Genomic DNA, 19895 nt, shown 5'->3' on the forward strand with positions numbered 1-19895 from the left:
AGCTGTATTTTTAAACATAAACATAAGTTCCAGTGTCTTGCTAACATTAATCAGATATTTAGCTTGATCACTGCACATATAAATAATACTTAGAAATTATACCTCTTGGCGACCAATCAGTCTTCCCAGCAATGTATAAAACAGCATCAGTTAGTTTTGTTAAAAGTGAGAAATAATCCACCAAACACAAATTTCCAACTTTTTACAGCAATGTGTCTTTCAAGTCCCTAAACGCATCATGGTATAGTCATTCTCGCCTAAAATCAGATGTTTATGACAGGTCATTCGCTAGCATAAAGGTTGATTTGCTTTTATTTAATAAATTCTGAGGTTATAATAACTAACTCCTGTTTCTATGAACACAGAGGCATTTTGTCTCTCTTCTATTGCTGCACACATTCATGTTTGGCTGTTTTCTTCCAAGATTTTGGGAGATTTATGCTGAATTTGTGTGTTTGTGGTATTTCTGTGCGCACAGAGTGTGATGCTGTAGTCTTGTAAAGTAAAGTTTCTTTTTATTTCAACACGAACTGCACATGAGTGGATCTTTTGTCACCAGCTTGCAGAATACAATCTGTCTTCTCTTAAAAGACATGGCTTCCAGTGGAGTCATTTGAGTGGCTTTTTTGTGGACACTGTGCTATATAAGCTTTTTTTTTCATTGCTGCTGGAAAGAAAAAGTGAAACTCTTCAGCTGCCTTTGACATATCACATCACTTTCCAGTGCGCCACGTGAATTTGTGAAGTTGCACATCATCTTTGGACTGGCGCTCAGTAGAATTGAGGTTATGTGGCGCGAGTAAAGTTGCAAAAGGTTTCAGATGATGATGATGCCCCTCGGCCATACAATTATTCACAGCTTTATTGGAAATGAAGTCTTCAGTTTCTATTAGGATGAAGCATTCAACCCACATTTAAAAAATTCAATGAAAACACGTGCACAATTGTCACACAGGTCACGTGTCGCTTTGGATGTTTTTCTTGTCTCAAAGAACACGGCCAATTAATTTTGATGAGGCCATTAACTCATCATCTACAGTGGAAACTGCATCAATCAGCCAATCAGTGATTGGCTGTTATTGAAGACTCACAGCCGTCAAGATTGTAATTACAATGCTCAACCCTGAGTCACAAAATGTTTAAAGAGCCCATCTAATGAAAACTTACAGGTCCACACAATCATTCTGCGTGGCTACTAGAGTAAGATCAAATGCTTGAAAATATACTGTAAACATAATTTTTCTTAACATATTATTTGCTGCAGCACCTTTCATTGATCAGAAATACTCTGTTAAGACATATCTTTCAGAGGCTCCACCCCTTTAAAGGACGGTCATCTCCGATTGGTCGGTTCTGTTGAGGACGTTTCAAACTGATCAGCAGACAAAAATTAAAAAGTTGAAAAATAAAACACAATTACATAGTTTAAACATTTAAATTCAGAAATAGAGAAATAAAAAAGAAAAAAAAAGCCAAAATGTGAACAGTAAGTCAATTCAATTTTACCAGTTAATTTTAAGAAATTATGAAATTATAATAAATGGATGCATTTTTCTGTTGACCTTGTGATATTGTGGACTATTTACATGTTCAATAATAGAAAATAAAGGGATCCAAATAGAAGCAGGCAGTCAGACATGTCCATATCAAAAATATACTGCAAAAGTGTGGTGGAAACTCTTTTTTTTTTTGCATTTACTCATCAACGGATGTGATGTAGGGGTGTCACGTGACCATATTATTTCTGGTGCTGGCTAAAGCGGCTAAACACCATCCGATGGAAACACCTGCAAATCACAGTCATACTTTGTTAGAATTTTCGAAATATTTACTTTTGCAAAAACCTGTAATGGAAATGCAGCCATTGTGTTTGGGAGAGAATTCTGATTCTGAATCCTAAATCTGGTCATTTTCACCCTTCAGGTCAACAAGACGGAGGACAAGTCTCTGGAGGAACGTGGACGCATCATGATTTCTCTGAAATACAACACGCAGAAGTCTTGCCTGGTGGTGGGCATCATACGCTGTGCTCACCTCGCTGCCATGGACGCCAATGGCTTCTCCGACCCCTATGTCAAAACGTAAGTCCGCAAACATCCTGAGAAAATTATTTATAACTGACAACCAATTCAACAAGTTGTAAAATAACAAGGTACAATAGTCCAGAATTATTAAGCATTGAATAAATGCTTGCTCTATAAATAAAGATGGTTCGGTACAGTAAGGCACGGTATAGTATGGTATGGTATGGTATGGTATGGTATGGTGTGGTATGGTATGGTGTGGTGTGGTGTGGTGTGGTGTGGTGTGGTGTGGTATGGTATGGTATGGTATGGTATGGTATGGTATGGTGTGGTATGGTATGGTATGGTGTGGTGTGGTATGGTATGGTATGGTATGGTATGGTATGGTATGGTATGGTATGGTATGGTATGGTATGGTATGGTATGGTTACGGTACAGTATGGTATGGTACGATTCAATATGGTACGGTAGGGCTGGGTGATACGACCTTTTAGTGATATCCTGATATTTTTAAGGCATGTCACGATGTACAATATATATCTCAATACTTACCTAAGCCTTGAATTAATCCTTTGGTGCATACAATCACATTAGTAAGATGATTTTGTGTCTACATTAAAACATAATTGTTCATACTGCATTAAGATATACTGCTTTTAAACATTCATGCTAAAAGGATGAAATTGTAACGAAGCAAATTGATCAAAACCGTATTTATTGAACAGTTAAAGCAGTGGCAGAAACATGTAATTTTAAAACAACATAAAGTGCCTTTGCATGATGTAATAAATGCAATATATGAAAATAATATAAATTCAAGTGCACATTTTGTGCAGTGCATAACAGCAGTAAGAAATAAAATGATAAATAAACTAAAGTTCTTTCTTATATAATCGAGTTACTATAATAACACAAAAAAATGCACAGATTTTCAAAAAACAGTAAAATGAAAATTAGCTGCCTAATAAAGTGAAAATGAAAAGTTCACAACATTTTTGGAGGGGGTTTCTTCTTGTGGCATAAACCAAAAGTAAAAAAAATAGTCACATTTTGTGCATGGTGTGTTGTACCTTTGTGCCAACAACCAGAGCATGCTAGGTTGTTCATAGGTTTTGGGCTAAAAACACAAGTCTATCAACAGCATCGGGTTTGAGAGATGCTCGATGGCACATAACTATGTTCCCACTAGTACTAAATACTCTTTCCGATGGGGAACTAGTGGCGGGAACACAGAGGAACTTTTTTGCCACATTTTTCAGGTTTGGGAACATTTCTTGATGATCATTCCACCATTGCAGGGGATTTGCTTCACTGTCAACACAGCTTAACTGTAGGTAGGAAGGTAGGTTTTTCCATGCGCTCTCTCTGTGATAGTGTAGCAGAGGATGCTGCTGCCCCTCTGAAGAAGCTTCCAAGGGTTTTTTTCTTTATGGTATGGTATGGTATGGTATGGTATGGTATGGTATGGTATGGTATGGGATAGGATGGTATGGTACGGTACGGTATGGTATGGTATAGTTACGGCCTGGTATGTTATGTTATGTTATAGTGTGGTATGGTATGGTACAGTGTTGTACAGTGTAGTATGGTACGGTATGGTATGGCATGACATAGTATGGTAAAGTATGGTATGGTATGGTATGGTATGGTATGGTATGGTGTAGTACTGTATAGTACTGTATAGTACGGTGCAGTACGGTATGGTATGGTATGGTATAGTATGGTATGGTATAGTACTGTATAGTACTGTATAGTACGGTGCAGTACGGTATGGTATGGTATGTTATAGTATGGTATAGTACTGTATAGTACTGTATAGTACTGTATAGTACGGTGCAGTACGGTATGGTATAGTACTGTATAGTACTGTATAGTACTGTATAGTACGGTGCAGCACGGTATGGTATGGTATGGTATGCTATGGTATAGTATGGTATGGTATAGTACTGTATAGTACTGTATAGTACTGTATAGTACGGTGCAGCACGGTATGGTATGCTATGGTATAGTATGGTATGGTATAGTACTGTATAGTACTGTATAGTACGGTGCAGTACGGTATGGTATGGTATGGTATGGTATGCTATGGTATAGTATGGTATGGTATAGTACTGTATAGTACTGTATAGTACGGTGCAGTACGGTATGGTATGGTATAGGGCTGTAAGAAAAGATTGATACGTCAAAATTGTGCAATATTTTGTGAGAATATATAATATTGATATCCAAAAGTACTGAATTGATTTTTATCAAACAACTGATCTTTACTGATGAGGCAGATTTTCATTTCTTTATTCATCGTATACATAAAGATTAGTGTTTTTATTTATTCTGCAGTGAAATGTAGTGAAATCTTAAACACTAAGTCATAGTGTCGTCAAGGGCCCGTATTATCCTGCAGGTTTTTGTTGTCTCCATGCTCCAACACACCTGACTGAAAGTCATAAATAGGTTGAAAAGAAGCTGCTGGAGCCATTTTACTTGAATCAGCAGTGTTGGTAGAGGGAAACAACAACAACAAAAAGAACAAAAAGAAAAACAGCACATTTAGAAATTAAATTCATGTCCTCAAATCAACTGACCGTAACTGAATTTAATCCATAGAATTAACGTGCATGATGTTACATTTATAACACATCATGTTTCATGAAAACTGGTTCAGTAATAAATTAGGGTAAAATTAGAATTAATTTGTAATAATACTTTGTTCATTTACAAGCTGATGTTAACCTTCCCACTATGGAGGAGGTGTTGCACAGCACACCCACCGTCCAATCACTTGTTATGACAGTTATGACAAAATCTTATCAGCCAATCACATGGCAGCAACTCCATCAATCAAGCTCAACAAAATGCTTCAGATTAAAAACAACCACAAAACATCTCAACCCATCAAAGCATCCAGACCACAAACCAACAAATCAACATGCGCATACTGAACATGACACACACACCATGCACATACTGTACATGACTCGCACGCACACAAACACACACATAACATGATGTTTACCTGCGCTGTTCTAACAATCACAAGTCACAAATGGTAAATTAAAACAATGGGAATTGAAATATTGCACATTAAGGTGAAAAAAATGACAAAAAAATAAAATAAAATAAATAAATAAATCAAATAAGATGAAAAGCATATAAAATAATGTAATAATTAGATAATTTAAGACACTACAAGATGAAATGAAAGACATGGTATAAAAGACGGGTTAAATATTAAAACAAGTTAATTATTAATGTAATTATATTTTATTAAAAGCTTCACTGAAAAGAAAAGTCTTTTTTATATCATATCACCAATAGTCATGTAGTTTCGCAGACATGATGAAGACAAGTTGCTGAAGTTCAAACTGAGCATCATAATGAGGAAGGAAGGAGATTTACGGGACTTTAAACGCAGCATGGTTGTTCGTGTGAATGCTTCAGAATCTACTGGGATTCTTAGAGAATGGTCTGAAAAACAGAAACCATCCACTGGGCAGTGATGACGTCTGCATTTCCTCATTCAGAACTGATTTTCTAATGTATCCTGCTTTCCATTAACTTGTAGTGGAAAATTGAACATTTCCATGTTTTCATTTGTGATTCCAGACTTCACATTTTGATTTGTCCTGAATTTATCTTTCCCAAACAAATTAGAACTGTTCAGTTTTGTTGTTAAAACTTCGAGGCACCGATTTCATGGGTGTCAGCCATAAACTGTATATAAAGAGATGGACGGAGCCTCCATGATGTCACCCGTAGGTTTCTGAAGAGCTAAATTGAAGCTCAGTGGGCGGTTCCTACCATCGCCATCTTGTTGTCTTGCCCGGAAAATACAAATATGGGCAAAGAGATGGAGCTGAGAGGGGGGGGCCGTGAGCGTAATGGTGGATGATTGACATCGAGTGAACTCCAAGTTTTCTGTAGCCAAAAGCTAACCCAGCTAACCCGAGATAATGGGAGCTAACCAGCTAACGGAGGTGAGCGGGCTAAAGCTAAGTCACGTTGTTAACCAGCTAAAAACAGCAGCTGTTCTACGTTCTTCTTACGTGAAGCGGGAGATCGGGTACCTGTCAATCAAAAGGACACGCCCCTAAATATGCCGAACTTCAAGATTAAATTACTTTTAAACGGGCGAGTTAGAAAAAAATTCACTCCCCCCACAGTTGTCATGAAGGTAAACCTGACCTTTCATTCATTCATTTTCTGAACCGCTTAATCCAATTCAGGGTCGCGTGGAAGGTCGCCATCCCAGCTGGCTTTGGGTGACAGGCAGGGTACACCCTGGACAGTTCGCCAGTCCATCGCAGGACCACACAGAGACGAACAACCACTCACACCTTTAGAGTAACCAATTGTCTAGTAACCAAAATGGTGGGGAGAACATGCAAACTGACCGAACCAGCCAAGGATCGAACCAGTGATCTTCTTGCTGTGAGGCCACAGTGCTACACACTGTACCACCGTGGAAACCTGACCTATTAAACCTAAAATGGATTTTTAGGTTCAATAGGATTTGTTCTGTTTTGGAGCCCCTAGTGGATGAAGGGGGAACTGCAGTTTTATGCACTTCCGCATAGGCTTCACTTTTAACCGCCGGAGGTTGCCGCTTGGTGTCAGCGCATGATTTCACCAGTAGAAGGGTCACCAGAGGCGTTAATAACGTGCCGGGGGATGTGAATATTCATGCCAAATTTCATGATAACTTGACCATTAGTGCTTCAGGTTTGTGAGATAAAAAACGATCAGTCCACAAACATTCCAAAAATGAGCATTTGTAAAATAAACACAAACAGATTTATATGTTTAAAAGCTTACAATGAGATTTGTTCATTTCATTTCCGAACACAAGATGCTTGTACTGATGCTATTTTTAGTGGTTCTACGAGACAATGTACGAGCGTTTGAATGGTTTATCTGGCAGAGATGACGTCGTAGCAGAAAATTACCTGTGATTATCAGCAGCAAGAGAGACAGCACTGAGGCCATCCACAGGACTGTAATTTGAAGGGAGTCCTATTTATCACACCTGAACATTTCCTAAGTCTTTCATCTGGCTGAGCAATGAAAGTGCAATTAATTTCCGAGTCTGCTGTGCACGCCCTGAGAACAAAAGCGTTTTAGAAGAGAGGGGCTGGCAACAATTTTCCAACAGTCTGAGGTTGAGAAAATCTCCGTCAAGCTTGAAGGGCACGGTGCAGATTATAATAGATTGACTGAGTGAGTCGTGTGAGCGGGAACACAGGAAATGTATCTGCCGCCAGATAAACAGCACTGCATCTACCAGCAGCCGCTGCTGTCACCTGGACGGTTAGTGGTTTGCTGTATTGGGCGTTTAATGGCGTGCACGTGCTTAAAATGCATGTGGCGTTTCAAGACATGCATTAGTCAACGAGGTGGTCATGAGAAATGAGTAGATGCCCTTCTTAATGGCTTTTCAGTCAATGACAAATGCATTTCACCAAGGTCAGACGTCAGGAGCTGCATAACTTAAGATCACACATGTTTCCGTCCAAAGTTTCTGCAGCCAAACTGCAACATTATGACAAAACGCACTCAATGAAATTACAATTAAGATAATTATATTCCACACTAGAGTCTTCTTTTGCATCCAAACTCGGTGCTCCTGTTACTTGACAACAATTAGCTTCACTGCAATATACTCATCAATAATAATTTCATCTCCTGACCCCCCCACCTGGGCACAGTTGGCAAGCATCAAGCCACTTATTTTCCCTTCATGTCTCTGGTCTGTCTTGGGAAATTCCAGCCCATGTGGATCCATTGAGCAGAGAAAAAAAGAGGGATGTGATGAGCTTCTGTAACTGCAGAGAAATCCACAACATGGCTATGAACCACATTAGCAGAAAAATGTCCACTTTCTAAAAGACGAGAGTTGCCCAACAGAGTCATCTGCTCAGGGTTGGAGATAACTTCAACCTTCCTTTTGCATAATTTATGGAGGCAGAACTGAGGGAAATGTCTAACCTTCACACACGCATACATTCTTAAACACACATCCCTGCACCCAGGGCAACAGTGGCACCAAGAAGCTGTTTACACCACTGACTGCAGTCCAAGCACATGAATGGCGACGCATAACACAGCGATGCATTTCTTCTCTTCTGTTTTAAAAGCTCCAGCAACACCTCAGTAAATTAGAATAAACTCACACACATCCAGGCTCCTGGTGTTTGAACAAACTTCTCATGTTTCTACAATTCTTTCTACAATTCTTCTATTCTACAATATATTGTATTTTACTGACAGATGTTTCTGTCAGCTTGCCCACCTGAAATATAAAGGCAGGCTAAGAATAAGAAACGGTTTCCAGACTATGACTGAAAATCCACCCAGTAGACACAGACTTGATGGTGATGATGACCTCCCTAAGATAGAAAAGCCTGGACCATGTGATAAGATGGCATTTGAAAATATATCTGTAACTTAATTTTTCTGCACTAATTAAAATCCTCGCAAAGTCTAAATATGTTGTAATTAGTGAGAATAATGCAGTAAAGTATCAGTATGGTGAAAGTTAGGGCAGTACAACAGCACCCCCTGGAGGACAGAACAGTATACCAGTCCAGAGACACAGAACGATGCTGTATTCTCAGACAGATGTAAGTTCTGTATTAAATCCCTGTTCTGCCTCTCTCTTCCAGGTATCTGAAGCCCGATGAGAACAAAAAGTCAAAGCACAAGACTGCTGTGAAAAAGAAGACACTCAATCCTGAGTTCAATGAGGTATAAAACACGGCTTCTGTTGTAAAACTGCGCAGCTCCACTTTCACTTTATTTTGCTGCTTTATTTATTTTGCTGCCTTTATTTGGTGAGCAGCACCCCTGGATAACCCCAGAACCGGCAGGGAGGGCACAGCTGCCAGGCTGAAAACGAACACATTTTTCTTCATTCACCATGAGACGATATTTCTGAAGGAGCAGCGGAGCCAGAGCTGTCTCTGGATCGAGATGGAATATGTCATTTAAGTCCTGCTCAGTCAAGTCTTACTGGAGACAAACTGGAAATATCTTTAATATTTACACTTGACTCCTGTTTAAAATAAATGTTGTCTTGGTTCTGCAACCAAAAGTCCATAATTTTTCCAAGTTTGCAGAAGAGCCATATATTTTTTTGCATCTTGTTAAAAATAGTTATAATAATAACTGTATTTCAATAATTACATAATAATTTATAATTACACAATCCCACTTCCAAAAATGCTGGAAGGCTGTGCTATGAATATAAATACAATACAAACTGACTATGTTGCGTTGACCCTACTGCATGCTCCAGAGCTGAACGGTGTGACACACACACTACCGGACTGCCAACATGTGGTCACGTTCCTCATACCTGTAAGCCTAAATGTGCACCCAACTTACCATATATCAATTCTTACAACTCCTGTTTGATTATTACAGTGATAGTTGAGTTTAAAACTCTAAAAGGACCAAGCTACCATGGTCGATTGACAGGTGTTTGCATGTCGGTGACTGATAAACTTCATGTGCCACCAGTCAGAATGGGGGGTGGCAACAGGGCTGACAATTTGATTTCAGGTTTACATCTGACAGGAGGATCAGAGCAACACCATGCACAGCCAGCAGATGTATGATACCTCCTGGGACAGTGTTTATGTCGTGATTTGCTTCATTCATCACCTGCAAAGATGTCCCAGATGTTTTCTTTATACCCAACAAACTGAATTTTAACCCACATTTAGCAGGTTGGTGGTTGTTAATTTAGAGTCTGCCATGTCATAATGAATAGTGAATGCATGTCACCTGCTGAATGAACAAATAAGCAGCTATTTAACCTGCATTTAGCACAGATGGTTAAAAAAAAAAGGAAAGGAGAGAGAGGGAGAGCCCAGACGCCTCGTTGCGAACCAAAACAATGACATGAAGTATGAAATGCCGTGTGTCTCTCTGGGACTCCATGTTTTCCCTTGTTTTATAGGCTTTAATACAATTTACCAAGAACTATCTATCTGTACACAAGTGAACATCCCTGGCCAAACACTCCCACAAGCCAGCAGCTTGACATTTCCTTTGACATTTTTGGCACCCATATTTTTCCATCACCTCTTGGCCTTTCTGTCAGAGACAAGCAGCAGGGTCATCCTCCATATCAGGGCTTTGGTTATAAGTGGAGCTGAAGCCTTAATTGAACTTGACAGAAGTGCAGAATAACATTGTGGTGCTTTTATAATTCATATATGGAAAAAAAAAAACAAAAACAGCTTTTTTTCTGTTTCTTTTATGAGGAGACGGTGAGCAGACTGACTGACCCAAAGCAGTTTTTGTCTTTTACATGCTGAAGCACAACTTCTATGAATCATTTACCAAATCATTTACCAACAGTAAATGGTATTATTGAGTTAAAAAAAAAAAAACATTACATCAGTATCTGTTTAATAATTGAATTGCTAAATCTGTATGAATCTAGATATGCACATGCAGTTGTCTGTATATGTATATGTGTATGTACATATTTGTATGTATATGTATGTATTTATGGATGGACAGTGGTGTAATGGTCCCACAAGAAGTGGGTATACTCTTGATTTTTTGCCCTTTTTTGAAAAAACTGAAAAAGTAGTCCAGAAAACACTTTTTTTTTTAATAGAAAAATTGACATGTAAGACGTATGTGTAAGTATTTAATTTTCCCCAAAACTCCGTCAGTATATTTGTTTATTGTCCCATAATTTCTACTCTTCGGTTGCAGGGAGGAAGAGTTGTGAAATGACTAAACCAATACTGGCACAAAGATGAGTGAGAGACAGGTTCATAGACATATATGCATGTATTTTATTATGTCTATGTTCAGACTAAAGTAAATGCAGCTGATGGTTAACTGCACCAGTGTAGCATAGGTAACCTACGCTGAGCTGCTGGACCATGTAGGTACAAGTGTAGGAATGTTAGTAACTCTAAAATCAGCATCACATGGGGGTTTAGAAGTGGGTTTACTCAATCTTGACTGAAAAAGAAATGGGTATACTCTTTATACCAGTATATACCCTGGACTACACCACTGTGTATGGATATTCCTTTGTATCTATACAGTACATGTGTATGTGCGTGTATTCATGTATGTATAAGGATATGTATATTGGTAGGTGAATATGAACATGAATACATGTAATCTTTATTGTATGTAACTAAGGACCTCAGGAAGAATAGCTGCAGCTAGCTGCTACAAGCTAATGGGAATCTAAGTAAACTTTTAAAAAAAAAGTAATCTAACTTCACAATCTGTAAATATGAGTAGATAATGTGTTTAAACATGTGATTATACCCAACTACATATTTTATTTCCTCCTGTTTCGTTTTTTTCTAGGAATTCAGTTATGACATAAAATACGCAGACCTCACCAAGAAGACTCTGGAGGTGACGGTGTGGGACTACGACATCGGAAAGTCAAACGACTTCATAGGTGAGTTTGGCACACCAGCTCTGCTTCCATCAGATTTGATGCTGTGGGACAAAGAGATGAATTAACGATACTGCTATTCAGCAGCTTCATCAGCACATCTGGCCTTCTGTCCAGCTGAGTCTGCCATCTGCTTAGCCCTCGCTAAGCCTGGCAGCTGAGATGCAAGCCAGCACTAAGCCGGCCTGCCGTGTTTTCATTGGGGCCGGGACAATATGCTTTTCTCACGATGTTTCAGACTCCAGTTGTGATTCCGAAGTGATGCTGATTTTTAGTTTGAGTAGAAGACCATGTGAGTAAGTTGCATGATGACATACAGATCTCAGTCCGGCAGAGCAGCTTTGGGATGTGCAGTGTCACAAGCAGATTTCCCTAATAATAAAATCAACTCTGTGTCAGTTTTTAAGATTTATTCAGCAGCAATATATCTGAACTACGGAAGCCGAGGTCGTGGTCGCGTTTTTTTAACGTTGTTATCTGGAGATCACGGGATAATTATCTCTTTATCATGGGATAACCGACTTTGTTTTGTCGTGATAACAAGATAGTTATCTTATTATTTTGAGAAAAAACGACTCTTCTCCATACTGAAGCAGCTGTTTGAAGTTATACTCTTATTTCAAAAGCCTGAGCTGGATATAAAAGTGCTGGTTCGAGTGTTTGTTGGCTTCCTGCTGCCGTACATTTGGCTGTTAGCGCAGCATTTACTTCAGGATGGCGTCTTGCTAGGCGGACAGTAGCATTAGTCGTGTTACTGCAGTACGGCGCAGATGCATTACAGAGTTTACAAACAGCTTTTGACTTGTCCAGCTCTGCTTTTCCCTTCAAAGCAAAATGTCCAAAATGTTTCCATAGTTTTGACGTAAAATGTGATGGTGGAGAATTTATCTCTGCATGTTTCTGCAGGTTGTCCGCCATTCTCCATCTTCTGTTCAAGTGTTTTCCAAAACAGATAAAAAAGTCACGCTACTGGACAGTCAAAGAAAAACATTTCGACCTCTGCTGGAGAGAAAATGAAAAATAGAAATTTTTATGTGAAATGATTTTTTCTCCCACTGCTAGTGTTCCCGCCAGTCCAATCGTTGATGTTTTAACCTGCTTTACAGCATCTCATCTACATTTAGAAAGCTTTTATCCCATTAAGAACTTACTTTGAGCCATGTGTCTTTGGTCCAGATTTACTAAACTGGGCAAAGTAGGGATGTAAAAGTCCACTGATGCTTCAACAGCATCAATCCAAAATGAAAATATTGACCAAACATAGATCCAGGAGTCATCTGTCAGATGTTCTTAAGGAAGAAAACATGGATTGTTTATATTTTCTTTGTTTCTACAACCAAAATATCATATTTTATTCTGACAAGAAAATTCTGACAGTTTGACTGTCTTGGTATTTATGAAATGTGAAATGTGGATAAACAATTGCACTCATAATTGAGCTGGTTGCCTATGTCAATGCAACATTAAAAAGCAAGTTTATTCCTGCTATAGACCACATTGAAAATATGTCAGACAAAACCTGGACATAAAAGCTGGTTAAAAGTTCAAAGAAAAACATTTGCAAAATCAAAATATGTAAAGTGACAAATAAACTATTCATTAGTCCCAATGCTGTAAGCACAAAGCACACATATCACCATGATAGTGTCTAACTCCCTCCACAGCATCAACACTTCCCCCCCAAAAGTTGTTTCAAAACTTGAGTCTCAATTGAGAATAGTGTGCTATGAACAAAAGTCTTATACTGTTTCTGTATTTCACAAACAACTAACACACTTCATTTCATGGGAATAAATGGGATTTGGTCAAAGTAAAGAGATAAAAACCTAAAATGGATTTTTGTACCAGGCTTTAAACATGTTTATTTCTGCTGTGAAGTTGGTCTTTTTAACATGGGAGTCTATGGGGATTTGCTCTGTTTTGTAGCCCCTAGTGGATGAAGGGGGAACTGCAGTTTTATGCACTTCCTGATAGGCTTCACTTTTGACCGCTAGAGGTTGTCGTATAGTGTCAATCATCCACCACCCTGCTCACTATTCCCCTCTCAGCTCCATCTCTTTGCCCAATTTATGTTTTTTTTTTCTGTTTTTTTTTTTTAACCTGTCCCGTCCAGCATCTCAGCATACAGAACAACAATCTGCATGCCATATTTTTGCCAGACAGATTTGCTCTGTCAAGGGAGACATCTCACATATATAGCTGCCCTTGATAATGTGAATATATTTATTATTATGATAAGTATTTTATTAATTTTTTTCCTTTTTTTAATTTGCAATCATTGTCAGGCTTGATATGGCCGAGCTGGACCTGGCAAGGGGAAGAGGAAAAAAGAGGAAATGAAAGGAATTTATGTATTTTACCTGGCAGTGTTAAACGTGTGGCGCTGCCAAGGTAGCGACGGTGGGAACCGCCCACCGAACTGCAGGTCATCTCTTCAGAAACCTATGAGCGACGTCTATGAGCAAACCGTCTGTGGTATAAACGTCCGGGTCTTGCTCAGACTTGGGTGGTTTGGTCGACTCATCAGAGGCTTTTTTAGTCCCGTGTCACAGAAAAATCTGTATCTGAAGGTATTTTAAGCCCAAATAAGTTGGGTTTTTTGTGTTTGCTATAGCATGACAGAACAGCTAGGCTGAAGGTTTCTGAGGGACACGTCCATGACACTTTGTTCTGTTTTATCCACAAAGAAGACCACAAGTGAGCAGGATCTCAGAAAATCAGTGCATCAAGCTTTGCTCGCTGAGGAATGGGGAAGAAAGGTTTTCACTGATTTTTCTTTTCTTAAATTTCTTAAACAAGCGGCCAAAGACTCCTGTCAGGAAGTCAGACCAGTGACGTCCCAAAAGACGACTTCTGTCCCAGAATCACTTTTTGTGCCCTCACACCCAAAAAAATTCCCTTAGTTCAAGTGTTTTTGGTTTGTTTTTCCATTTAAAAGACAAAAAGGACACAACGATACAAACAACTTTGTGATTTACACGTCTGGAATTCAGCTACCAACCGCTTGCATCCTACATGAGTTAAATCACTGGATAGATTACAGCACGCCTCAGGCAACAAAGCCGAACAAACATACTGCGACAACAAACAACATCATTTCTCATTCAGGACGTATTTTTACTTTATGTGTATTTTAAACTCTCATCCCTTTTATTGAGGGACGTATAAATCATTTAGTTCCACTTGGTAGTAAGTGACCCATGTGCTAAATATCCCCAGATATCCCATTAGTCATTAATAAAAACAACATTTTAAAAATAATTTTCTCCCAGCATAACAATCGCTTGCTCTACAAAAAGGATTGGGTGTTAAAAAGCCAAACGCTGTCCATTAATTACTCATTAATGTTAATAACTGTTGGCTTAATGACTTATCTCATCATTTATAAAATGTTGGAGTTTACACATCCGTCTTTGTTCTGAAGCTTCTGCTAGTGCGTTTCTGGCCTAAAGGTTTCAGTCGTAGCTGCTCTCAGACAGTTTCTGGCAGTGAGTCACTTAGACTTAAACTTTATGAGGGTCACCTCACCACAACCAGTTGGACCCCCGTTTTCCTGCAGATCTGTCTTAAAGCTGGGGTAGGTAATGTTGGGGAGCTAGCAGGATGTGAAAGCAGCACCCTGTCTTGGCTCCTCCCCCTGCCTTGGCCCCTCCCCTGGCGTGGCCCCTCCTCCTCCTCATTAGTTTAGTGACTATATTGTAGTTAAAACCATGTTAGTATCAGTATTATGATCCATTCTTCTGCTTTAGCGTGAAACTTCTTCAGGTGAGCCAAGTTCTCAATGAGACGATGCTACTTTAGTAAAACAACTAGATATGATGGTTTATTTTATGGTTTATTTCGAAAGTAACCTGCAGGATTTTCTTTGTATTCAGGATGAAAAGTCCCCAAGTGGTGTTGTAGCTTGTTTGGCTTCATAGTTCATATTAGAATATAATATTTTGATTCATGCTAAAGACTGTGGTCTCTTCATTACCCATTATTGATTATTACTATTACTTGACCGTTACCTGGTCAAGCAGGAGCAGATATGCTGCATCATGTTTTCTCCATTGTTGATTTACCATCATTTATCATTGGTACTTTTATAAATTTGTCCAGTGCCAAAAGTTTTATTTAGCCTTATGACAACCCTGGGACCCCCCTGGGGTGCCCGCCTCCCAGTTTGGGAACCACTGGGTTAAACCAGTGTTTTTCAAGGTTTTTTACACCAAGGCACACTTCTTTCACTGAAAAATCACAAGGCACACCACAAACCAAAATGTTTATATATAAAAAAAGAAAAAAAATCCATATTATTAATATAAAGTTCATCTTGTCAAACCTCTGGAATAGAAATCAGATAAACACAAGAAGATGGAATTTTATTATCTTTCACTGGGACATATTTGGATGAACGCAGAGCTGCTTTTTAGACCAATTAGAAATTGGGTAATTTCTCAGGTTACACCTTATAATCTCTCGCGGCACACTACAGTGGTTGAGAAACAGTGGGTTAAACCATGTCATACTGGTACTAAGGGGACTAAAGTGGGACAAGAAAACCTCCCCCCACCATTCCACCAGCAGCAGCCTGAAGCCTTGATCCTGACGGCAGGATGGATCCATGTTGTCATGATGTTTCCAGCAGATTCTGATCCTACCATGTGAATGTGGAGCTGAACTGGAGACTCATCAGATCTCTGACATTCTGGTCCAGACAGCTGCTGCTCGCTGGATATTTTTCAGACCTTCTCTGTAAACACTAGAGATGGTTGTGTGTGAAAATCTCAGTAAATACTCAGACCAACAACCACGCTACGTTCACTTAAAGGTAGAGTATGTAAGATTTTCAATATTTTCAAAATAAATTAACTAATAAAAATAACTAAAGTCATAATTAGATAGTTTTTTTAAACATGTAGGTTCCAGTCTGTCCACATTTGATGCGTTATTAAATTACAAGTTTAATTAATGACAAAAACCCTTCTTGAATGTTTTCTGACCAGTAAAAAAAAAAAAAAAAGTACTTTTTTCCACCAGTAGGGGGAGTATAAGCCCATTTATTGCAGAGCGGCTCTGAGCTACGGCTCACAAGCGATTCCTGCCCTCATTGGAGCTGGCAAGGAGGAGGGGTGAGTTTTGCTCATTACTGCCAACCTGTGGTCGTTTGTGGAGGTAGCAGTTTTGTGGTTTTGCTCACAACCTGGTGTTTGCCACCTGGTGGTGGAAAGAATCGCCCTGAAATCTTACATATTCTGCCTGTAAATCTCCTTTTTTCCTCATTCTGATGCTCAGTTTGGACCTCAGCGAGTCATCTTCACCGTGTCCACATGGCGTCGAGTTGCTGCCATGTGATTGGCTGATTCGATGTTTGTGCTAACAAACCTTTTTGTGTTCTGTCTTTCAGGTGGTGTATCTCTGGGTATCAATGCAAATGGAGAGAGGCTCAAACACTGGTTTGACTGCCTCAAAAACAAGGACAAAAAAATAGAGCGCTGGCACACGCTGACCAATGAATTACCTGGCACATTAAATGACTGAAGACCCTGCGATCCAAACTGTTGCCCCCCCCATCCAGCCCCACCTGGCTGCACCCAATAGGACTCCTGCCTTCATCTTCTAAACTCCGTCCAGCTTCTTCTTCCCCTCATGTCGGCCGCAGCGACACCTCACACCTCTCTTTGGGAATATCTTTCCCATCAGCAGGGCTTAGCTAAAAATATCCAAATCTTATGTTTCACATCTTCCACAAACGCAACAGATTCACAGCTTCTCAGCTGTTTTTCTTCCAGGAGATGTTCAACCATCGAAATGAACGATGGCGGATTTCAGTGTTGATTTTTAGGATTTTCAGCTTTCTCGCATGATCAGTGAAGATAAAAAGAGCAATTGCTTTCTGTTTGATGAAACCCCGAACGGCAGCTGAATACATTTCAGCAGAGGAAAGCGTGCGCGTCGCTGTGTGTCACCTTCTGCCTGGGAAGAGGCTCAGAGCAGTAAGAGATAGGACAACTAGAGAAACTAACTAAAGATGTAGCAGATTTCCTAATGAAAAAGCGTTTATGGAGATAGCTCTTCTGAAATAACCCCCCTGTAGTCAGCCTGTTGACAGATCTGTACAGGAGCAGCTGAATGAAAAGATGTTGCACTTTGAGATGATTGTAAAAACCATTAGTTAAAATCTCTCTGAATGTCCCTCATACTGCAACGAACCAAGAGCTGTTCTGTGAACAATTTCACCGAAACTTGGTGGTTTTTGCCCCTATCTTGTCCCAGTCTGATCCAGTCTGACACAAACCCTCCAGATGAAGTAAACACTCATTTATTTTACCAAACGTTCCATCAAATTGGTGTCAGGCTTTTTTCCGTATGTATGACTACAGCACGGAACGGATATTATCCAAACAATCATTAAAAATTGTTTAAATTAAAGCCTCAGTATGCTTCAACTAAACAACACTGATAGCAACTATCTGCTTACCCCCCCGAGGCCCGTGCATGTGTCCCATCCGGTGATATTCCAAACCTGCAGCTCCAACAGGAATCATGACGTTTGTCCACAAACAGAATGATGCTGAAATGAAACTGTAGTAAAAGTCCTTCGCTCCTCCTTTTTCCCTCTTTTAGCCACATAAACTGCATCATTACTTCACTTTCGTCTCTGTGTATTAACCTTGTCAAACCTTGCAAACACCTTCTTACAACCTGAAAGAAGAAAACTCGTGAATGTAATTTTATACCACGAAATTGTTGACATCTTTGTTCCCTAGACTGATGAATATCAGTCTCCTTGTATGCTGGAAAGTCATGCCAGCAGTCCATAATTTACAGGTCAGCACACAGAAATGGTGATGAGGCCAACTTCTGCCTCTGAGAGACAGATGAGTAAAAGGTCAGTGGCGTTATTGATGCCCAGCTTCTCCAGCTCCCACTGAAACTGGCCAAAAAGCCCAACATGGAGAGAACCTGCACCCAAGATGAAACAGGGTTTGTATTGTCAGGTCATGTTCCCTCAGAAGGACACATAAACAGTAAATATGTGAGCAAGAGGATGAAGAAAGGCCACATTTGCAGTCGACACATTAACTGATGGCGCGGTTTCCAATTAACTCACCGTAAATTAAGTTGTCTACCTAACTGTTGGTATACTTAATTAATACGAAGCAATTGCCACCAGAAACGTGTAAATAGGACTTTAGAGTGAAATTGTTCCCAGAAACGGTTGGTGGATGAGGCGCGAGGTCTCTGCCAAACAGGAAATTAATGATGTGCAGGTTGCAGGCCTGAATAAGTAAAATAACAAAGCTAGCCATCACAAGCATCCCTCTGACACAACAACAGACCTCTTAACTCACCAAACTCTAACCACCGGTCACAGCTGGACTTACCATAGCTCGCTGTGAACCTGAACCTCAATCACAGCACATGGATGTGCTGCATGAAATCAGGCCCCAATAACTGTTCATTTTCCTTTTATTTCTTGTGCTTAAAGCTGCGACAGGAAGCTGAAAAGGAGACCGTTGTCATGCATTCAGCGTGTTTCCTTTCTTTAATGCACTGTGATAGAGAGTAATGTAAAGCAGAGGTTGCTATGGCGACAACATGAGCCCCGATGCACAATCACAACCTTTCAACGAAGCATTACAAATCCAAAGTGACACCTTGTTGAAGTATACTGACGCCTGGACAAGCGCCCTGCTTGCTGGAAAGGAGAAAGTAGCCAAGCGTGTTAGCAACGTAACAAACAGAAGGCTTATCGATGGCTGATCACCATCAGATCTATTCAGATCTCCCCACCTGGAGGACCAGCGTTTAACCAGAAACCTCCTCAAAAGTTGGAAGTTATAAAAAGCAAACAAACTCAAACTACCTACAAGTAGCAATGAAAGCGTTTCTTTGTAGATGAGACGACACGCAACAATGCAAGATGTCGCAGCAAAACCCTGGTTGGGCTTTCATAACAACCTCTCAGTGCAAGCCCTGTTCTCTAGAGCTGCTTCGTTTCGTGGTAATTCTGATGTCAAGGCTCGACAAGTGTTTCAAGCATCCCCCCCGCACTTAAGCATAACTGGATCCTTACCCACAGCACTTGTTAGCAATGTATTTTGTTAATTGGAAGAGTAATGTAGAGTGCAAGGCCTCGGTGCTGGAAGATCCTTTCAGGCAGCTGTGTCTGAGGATGTCCTGCAAAGCTTAAAAATCTGTCTGGACTTCAAAGTGCAGCATGAAAACGTGAGAATTTTGCTTGTAGTTATAAAAACAATGCTTAAAACGTGCTTGATATTTACCATTTTTATCCACACGTCAGTTCAGGTTGGGATCAACCGAATAACTGGCCACTGGTTTGGAACCATTTTAGTTTGATTCATCCATTTATTTATTTGGACAAAACACGATGCTTGTTGAAAAGAATAAAGTAAGAAAACAAAATAATCCCCTTATTTTAGGCTTAA

At 39.7% G+C, this 19895-nt stretch overlaps 1 protein-coding gene across 1 annotated transcript in view; it reads left to right on the plus strand.

The window, feature by feature from the left end:
• doc2b (double C2-like domains, beta) overlaps positions 1–16983 on the plus strand; it is a gene marked incomplete at its 3' end in the record, with an annotated part of 203611 nt that extends 186628 nt beyond the window's left edge. Inside the window, exons 7-10 of the mRNA XM_079248261.1 lie at positions 1924–2081; positions 8684–8765; positions 11367–11463; positions 16850–16983. Coding sequence (XP_079104387.1) covers positions 1924–2081; positions 8684–8765; positions 11367–11463; positions 16850–16983 — 471 coding nt within the window. The remainder of the gene's footprint in view (positions 1–1923; positions 2082–8683; positions 8766–11366; positions 11464–16849) is intronic.
• Between the last annotated feature and the right edge of the window lie 2912 nt (positions 16984–19895).

The sequence above is a fragment of the Telmatherina bonti genome, assembly GCF_933228915.1.
Source record: "Telmatherina bonti genome assembly, chromosome: 10".
In the NCBI taxonomy this organism is placed as follows: Eukaryota; Metazoa; Chordata; class Actinopteri; order Atheriniformes; family Telmatherinidae; genus Telmatherina; species Telmatherina bonti.